Source organism: Podarcis tiliguerta (assembly GCF_965153285.1).
Source record: "Podarcis tiliguerta genome assembly, chromosome: 6".
NCBI classification, from domain to species: Eukaryota; Metazoa; Chordata; class Lepidosauria; order Squamata; family Lacertidae; genus Podarcis; species Podarcis tiliguerta.
In genome coordinates, this window is record NC_139539.1 from 41,730 (window position 1) to 49,462 (window position 7,733).

The window sequence follows — 7,733 nt, forward strand, 5'->3', positions numbered from 1 at the left end:
CACCCCCTTGCTTCTCCTCCTCAATGGACATTGCAACCTTGAGCGGGCTGCCCATCCCGCCCCCCACCCCCAGGCAGAAAGAGCCCTGGAAGCAGAGAGCTGGTAGGAGTCAGCATTCAGCCATTGATTGGCATTATTTAGATCACAAGATATACAAATTAATTGCTTTATTGGGGGAAAATGCCAGTCTTAATAAAAGCGATAGCAGGAGACACCCAAGCCAAGGTGGGAGAGAGCAGGCACCAAGACCTGCAGGCTAGCAGGGCTCAGACAAAAGTGAGGCGGGTCTTTTTCTGGTTCACCTGCCAGACATTGAGCTCCTCATACTCCGAGAGCGCAGCCTGGAACTGGGCAGGAGTGAAGCCCTTGGAGACGCAGCGCTGCTCAGCTGCTGCTAGGTGCACAGAGCGAGGTCCCCCAGCCGGAACCAATTCCCTGATGGCTGCAAAGATCAGTTCAGAGGGGCGCTGAGTCCTGCAGTAGGAGGGGGGAGGGGGAAGGTCAATCCAGTAGCCCAAGAGAAGTCTGATGCCCCCACTCCACAGCATGAGGTTATGACAATACAATACCTGCTTGTCTGCCCCTTGTCTGCCAGAAGGGAATCTTTGGACATCTCCATGAGGCGCATGGCTTCATTCACATCCTCCTTCTCAACCAAGTCCACACGCCGCAGACGAGCCTAAAGAGGAGCCCCACAATGTCAGCCGGCTCACCCACGGTCCCTCTACCACCACACAGAAGAAACAGTTCCCTTCCTGCTCCAAACCACCAAGCGATGCCCTCCAAGGTCCTGCCGCTGCATTGAAACCCTTTCAGTGCAGGCACCAGAATTGCAGGGGTCAACTCTAAGCGGGCTTCTTAGGATTAAAAAAAAGAAAAATAGGAAAGCAAAGTATTCTAAAAAGATGTTTGGCCCACTGCAATTTCTGCTGTATCCACACAAATTTCTAGATGTGAGAAGGTGGAGCAGGTGGCCTAGGATGGATTAACCTGCTTCCCTCTGAAGTATTGGCCAGAGGACAGCATGGAGACTACAACTACAGTTGCTGGGAGGAAACTAGATATGACAGAACTACAATTAATTATTTTATTTTGGGGTGGGGGTGGAGAGAGCTGAACATTGGAAGAATTAGAGCAGACAGATGCAGTGCTGGTGGCCTCTGGCTCAGATGGTTTTAGAAGAGGATGAGACAACCAGGGGGGAGCAAAAGGCTACTGGCAGCCACTAGCTGCAATGGCTATATTCCACCTCCACCATCAGAGCTGGGTAGCAGCTGTTGGCAACTGTGAGTGGGGAGAACTGCTGCCCTGAGGCTCTGATGGGCTTCCCAGAAAAGGCAGCCAGCTGGGCTCCCAGACATGGGGCTACGGTGGCTCCTTCTGGCTTGGTCAGCTGCTGCAGGACTCTTGGAACGCTCTGTCACAAGAGACTAGGGCCCTGCGGGACTTGACATCTTTCTGCAGGGCCTGCAAGACAGAGCTGTTCCACCAGGCCTTTGGCCAGGGCACAGCCTGACCCCCTCCTTTGGCAATCCTCACAGAACTCTAGCCCAATGGTTGCCATTAATCTGATTTGAATTGATTTTATAATGAAATGATTTTAGAATGTTGTATCATTTTAATGTTGTTAGCCGATCTGAGCCCGGCTTCGGCTGGGAAGGGCTAGATATAAATAAAAATTTATTATTATTATTATTGTTGTTGTTGCGCTCTACTCACCAGGGCAGTGGCCAGGCGCAGGATCCCCAGCAAGGTGCGGGCCGAAGTGTAGGTGGTGTCCTTGTTGGACAAGGCCTCCTTCCGCATCTCCACATAAGCGGCCGTGATGTAGTCTGCCAGAGCCTCAGGCACCGCTGGCTGCTTCTGCTTGCACATGGCAATGTACCGCCTGGCAGGAGACGCAAGGAGACGAGCCCTGACCCAAGGCCTCCGCTGCATGGGTGCCACCCTCCCTACACCATGCGCAGTGGCCCAGCCACTGAATGGCCCCTGGGACTGGAAAGCCCTTCCCCCTCACCTCATGAGGCCCATGTCAAGCTCCTGGAACTGGCAGGGGGGCTGGCGGTTGTGCTGGTGCACGTAGGTGATGTGCTGTGCAAGACTGAAAAACAGGCAACCATTTAGAAAAAGCAGCAACTGGGGGGGGGGGAGGAGGGAGGAGAAGGGCCTCATCTGCAGCGCCTGTGGCCCCTGCTCACCGGAGGTCGTTGTCACGGTCCGGCCGGTCCTGGATGAGCCACAGCAAGTCGAAGCGGGAGAGGAGGGCAGCCGGGAGCTGGATGTTCTGCTCCAGGCTGCGCTTGGGGTTGTAGCGGCCATAGGTGGGGTTGGCAGCCGCCAGGATGGCGCAGCGGGCGTTCAGCGTGGTCAGGATGCCAGCCTTGGCAATGGAGAGGGTCTGCTGCTCCATCACCTCATGGATGGCCGTCCGGTCTGCTTCCAGCATCTTGTCAAACTCGTCGATGCAGCAGACGCCTTGGTCAGCCAGCACCAGCGCGCCCCCCTCCAGGGTCAGCTCCCCCGTCAGTGGGTCACGCAGCACAGCAGCTGTCAGCCCTACCCCAGAGGAGCCACGCCCCGTGGTGTACTGGCCTGGAGAACGGGACGGAAGTGGGGCCCATCACTAAAACAGCTCTCCTCCGCCCTCACCCAACGCTCCTGGGCTCAGGGCAGGAAACATCCACCCTCAGAGCTAAGCTTCAAGGACTGGGTGACACAAAGCCCCCGGCTGCACAAAAAATCCATGGGCCTCATAAGCCTCGGCCCTCCCCCAAAACCTGAGCAAAAGGGGTGTCTTGTCCAACTGACAAAACGAAATCAGTATTATGGCGAGATGCACCTCAGAGGCGAGGCCTTTTTGGGGCAAGGGGACCACCACAGAGAAAGCCTTGTGCACTCTCCCCCAACACACACACATGGCAGGAAGCTGAAAGCAAGGAGCCCAGGGGGTGGAAGTGGCCTCTGAGACCAGGGGCTGCTCTGGTGTGCCTTCAGGGCCTAAGCAGCACTACCTTTCCATAGACACCTGCCCATCTGGCTGAGAGCCGTGGGAAGGAAGACCCTGGGCAGACCCCTCTGCCCACCCCCAAGCAGCTTCTTCTGAAGCGGAGACCTCAGGTTCCCTGCTCCCCCCACCGTGGCAGCCTGTAGGTCTCCTTAGCGGGAGCTGGGTAACTTCCAGAGGGAGTCAACTAAGCAGCTGCAACATCAGCCAGACAGGCGCTGCTCAGGGACAGAGCATCTGCCTTGCAGGAAGAAGGTCCCAGGCTCAGTCCCATGCAGTATCCCAGTCAGTGGACCCTGAAGTGGTACTCACTGCGTGGCGCCAGGCGCGTGATGTATGACAGCAGCTGGGACTTGGCCACACCAGGGTCCCCCATGAGGCAGATGTTGATGTTCCCTACAAGGTCCGGGAGTGGGAAGAAGAGGGCACATTATCCAGGGGTGCCTCTGGCCTCTGGAGAAAACATCGCCCCACCCTTGAGAGCAAAGGCAGCACTTTACAGAAAAGGCCCCAGAGCAGAGATGGCAGAAGAGGGAGAAAGGAGGCGCAGGAGAGCAGCTGCTTGCAGCCATGGGGGCCTTACCCCGAATCTTCATGCCCCGGGGGTTCTGGTCCACGCCCCCCACCAGCAGGAGGAGGAGGGCCTTTTTGACATCCTCATGGCCATAGATCTCGGGGGCGATGGAGGCCGCCAGCTTGTCATAGAAATCCTCCTCTGCAAGGGAATCAGCAGAAGGGAGATGTGAGTGAGGGGCAGGGGCCCCTGCCCTGCACCTTCCAGGCACCCAACCAGACCACACCAGCCCCTTGGGCAATTCAGGATCCTGGGGGCAGGAAGGGGCTGGGAGGCACTGCGTGGGATGGTGACGGACAGATGCCCCACCCCCTGCACAAGGGAGTTTGCCAGTAATCTTGCTTGAGGGACAGAAGCACATCCCTGACAGAAGCCAGCCGACCTCCAGAGAAACTCTCCAAATCAGGGTGTGAAAGAGGTGGTTACAATTTAGATTCCAGCTGAGGCAGCTGAGAGGAGGAGACGCCTACAGGAGGGGCCAGCAAGCCAAGACTGGCTTCACTTCGGCCAGGAACAAGGAGGCAGCACTTTGGGCGAGATCTCTGCCATGACCCCAAAGTTCTCTTCCTGGACAGTCATTGCCCAAGGGCCATGCAGAAACTTCCCCGTTCAATCCCTGCCAACAGCATCGCCAGGTAGGGCTGGGACAGACTCTCTGCCTTATACCCTGGGTCTAACTCAGTATAAGGCAGCTGCTTTCTCTGTTTCGCTGCCAGCTCTGAGGCACCTCTTCTGAGAAGGGATTTTGCCCAAAGCATCTTGGAACCAGACTATACAAGGCAGGCCAGAGCACCACTTCCACACCACAACCAGCTTCCCGGAAGCCCTTTCCAAGCCCCATGGGGCGAGAGGGGCAGGGAGGATGAAGCCGCCCCTCACCTGTGATCTGACGCAGCTCCTCCTCCGTGAGGCCTCCTCCACCCAGCTCCTCCTGCTCGCTCTTGCTCATGCAGACGATGTGGTGGGCCTCCAGGTATGTGTCAGACAGAAGGCCCTACAATGCAGCAAGACATGTGCTCAGTCCAGAGCCCCAGCACCACCCCCGGACCCCTCCCAGCTTGACCTACTGCTCTCCCACCTGCAGGACCTGCCGGAATCCCATCTGCCGCACAGGGAGGAAGATGCCAGTAATGCTGACGTGGTCCCCTGGCTGCACAAGGCGCGTATTCTCCCCTTGCACGCTGACGCTGATGGAACGCGGTAGGTTCCCCACTGGCACCTGGTCGCTCTATGAGGGAGGGAGGGGGAGGTGAGAGCAGGGCCCCTCCTCGCCCTTCCAGTGCACCCAGACCCTCTGCCCCGGCACCAGACAGGCCATCTGCTCCAATCCCCTGCAAAGCAGGGATCATACATAAAGAATCCCTGGCCGCCCAACCTCTGTTGAAAAACATTCAATGAAGAGAGCCCATCACCTTCCTTGGAGGTTTATGAACATCCAATCACCCACCCACCTGCCCTAGCCCAGAACAGCACTGCCTACTCTGACCCCAGCACCTGCCCAAGACCTCCCCACCACACACCCAGAGACTGCAAAGAGTCCCTGCCCCCCACCTGGAGGTGCTTGTAGAGGCAGCAGCTGCACAGCCACCACACTGGCCCCTGCAGGATCTAGCCCACTGTCAAGCCTGCTCTGCGGCAGAGATGACAGGAAAGCAGCTCCTCCCTTGCTTGTGTCTTGTTAAGCAAATTGCTTTGGGGTGCTTGATGTTTCCAGTGTAGCATCCAGTCTTGGGTTATGTCTGAATGTCACTTGCTGTGCCCCATGGATGTGGACATGGAGTGGCTCAGCCTCCACAAGTGGTGAGTGCCTCCTTGAGGGAAGGGACAGGCCCACCTGCTGTGAAGGAGGCAGCCAATCAGGGCTGCTCCAAAAGACGCCCTTCCTTGGGGCCCAAGAACTAGAACCACTTTGGGCCAGTTGACAGGTGCACATTGACTGGGAAATGTGCAGAATTCCTTCCTTATAGCTAGATTATGTATACACTCTCCAGGGGGTCCAGTGAATGTGCACAATGACCAGTTCTGCATGTTAACCACCCAACTAACATTGCCTTTTACTCTTTTATCGTAAGCCACTCTAAAATACTTTGGGAGTTGAGGAGGAAGACAGAAACACTTAAAGTAAAATTGTGCCTTTCCCCGTCATACTAACCCAACAACCTTTGCCTTGAGATGCTGGGGACCTTTTGCCTGTGAAACATGCTCTCTGCAACCACTGGCCCACGCTGCTTCCACTGGTGGCTGAGCAGCTAGATACTGGCTCTCCACCCCACCCCTGGAATGGCTACAGCAGCAGAGGGGCCCATTGTTTTGACAGAAACACACAGAGGCTCACATGTTCCTGGATCTTCAGCTCCTGGTACTTGATGAACTTGGAGCCACGGCTCTGCAGGTAGAGTCGGCCACCAGCTTGGTTGGTCTGGCACTCCCGGCTGGGGCACATCAGCAGAGGGGTGAAGTTGGGGGCCTGTATCTGGGAGGAGGCAAGAGGAGAAGGAAGGGGGGTCAGGTACAAGGAGCCTCGGCTGGGGTATCACCCCCTTGTGCATTTCCCTTTCCCACCGGAAGACTGTCTCCTCACCGGCTGATAGGTCTCTGCACCACACTGGTCACAGCTGTAGGTGGCCACCACCATGCGAGGCTTCACCTCAGAGACGCGGGTGACAATGCCCCGGATGGCCACAAGCTTCCCAATGGCATCAGCCTTCACCTCCCGGATCACCTGGGTCTTGGTGCTCGATGGTGCCTTGAAGTACAGCTCACTATGAAACAGGGCAGAGAGAGACAGAGTGAGACCACGGTGGGCCATGAGGCCTTGCAGCAACATCTGGAGGTAGATGGAGGTGGGGAAAAGGACACTCCCATCCTCTGCCCTCCTCAGCAAACTCAGCAAATGCCCCTCTGCTTGCAGGGGCGGCTGCAGAGGCAGCAGGATTCCCGGCCAGGCCTGGCCAAAGGGGGCGGCACTCACAAGCGGCGCATGAGCTCTGGTGGGAACTGGTTCTGGGGGTCGTGGGGCTGGCCCGGCTCCCGTCCGCGCCCCTCCAGCAGCAGCCGGTGCTCGATGTAGACGTCCAGCGCATCCTTGTGGGCGACCTGCTGGGCGAGAGGAGAGAGGCAAGGCGGCGCTCACCAGGGGAACTCCCCGCGGCAGGAAGGCCGCAGCCTGGCGAAGGGAGCGGGGAGGGGGGCCGAGGCTCACCTCCCGCTGCCGGTACCGGGGCAGCAGCTCCGCGACGGCATCGGCGAAGACCTTCTCGTAGCGCTTCGCGTTCTCGCACACCGAGTCCACCAGCGCCGGGTCCTCCTCGGCCACGTCGTCCAGATCCACGCGCAGCGCCACCTGATCCCGCTGCGCCACCCGCCGCTGCCGGGAAGGAGCCAGGGAGGGAAGGGCGTGAGCGCGGCGGCGGCGGAGGGGCGAGGAGGGGCCCCCGCCCCGCACTCTGCACACGCTCCGCCGCCCCCGCCCCGCACTCTGCACACGCTCCGCCGCCCCCACCCCGCACTCGGCACACGCTCCGCCGCCCCCGCCCCGCACTCTGCACACGCTCCGCCGCCCCCGCCCCGCACTCGGCACACGCTCCGCCGCCCCCGCCCCGCACTCTGCACACGCTCCGCCGCCCCCACCCCGCACTCGGCACACGCTCCGCCGCCCCCGCCCCGCACTCTGCACACGCTCCGCCGCCCCCGCCCCGCACTCGGCACACGCTCCGCCGCCCCCGCCCCGCACTCTGCACACGCTCCGCCGCCCCCGCCCCGCACTCTGCACACGCTCCGCCGCCCGCCCGCCTCACCAGCTGCTCCACGTAAGGGAACTCCTTCCCCGCCTCGCTCTGCCGGTAGAAGCCCTCCAGGAACGCCGAAGCCCTCGCTGCGGAGAGAGAGACACGGTCAGCTCGGCTCCGCCCGCCCGCCCGCCCGCGCCCTCCCTCCCGCCCGCCGCCCCTGCGCTCACCGGCCTCCTCCGCGTAGTCGCAACCTCCGCCTTTTCCCGCCATCTTGGCCGCTTCGCTTCCTTCTCCTTTTTCCCGCCACGGAACTGAGTGACGCGAGAAGTGGCGCCAATTCCACCTATGGCCGCCCTCCTCACCTCCTCCCGGTCAGGAAGCCCAATCCCCGCACGGGAAGGAACGCCCGCCTCCTCCCTCCATA

At 59.7% G+C, this 7,733-nt stretch overlaps 1 protein-coding gene across 2 annotated transcripts; it reads right to left on the reverse strand.

Moving 5' to 3' along the window:
* Nucleotides 1–152: 152 nt before the first annotated feature.
* MCM7 (minichromosome maintenance complex component 7) lies at nt 153–7,698 on the reverse strand. 2 transcript variants are annotated; one of them, XM_083447373.1, is made up of 15 exons: nt 7,537–7,698; nt 7,376–7,452; nt 6,781–6,945; nt 6,550–6,674; nt 6,160–6,340; nt 5,914–6,051; nt 4,657–4,806; nt 4,458–4,572; nt 3,588–3,719; nt 3,317–3,400; nt 2,199–2,592; nt 2,018–2,101; nt 1,720–1,888; nt 570–679; nt 153–474 (listed from the first exon to the last, which is right to left on the reverse strand). In XM_083447373.1, the coding sequence occupies exons 1-15, from the start codon at nt 7,577–7,579 to the stop codon at nt 267–269; spliced, it is 2,175 nt and encodes a 724-aa protein (XP_083303499.1). In that variant the 5' UTR covers nt 7,580–7,698; the 3' UTR covers nt 153–266. The 2 variants fall into 2 exon arrangements, with proteins under 2 accessions (XP_083303499.1, XP_083303498.1); XM_083447372.1 differs by having other exon boundaries at nt 6,550–6,677; nt 7,537–7,694.
* Between the last annotated feature and the right edge of the window lie 35 nt (nt 7,699–7,733).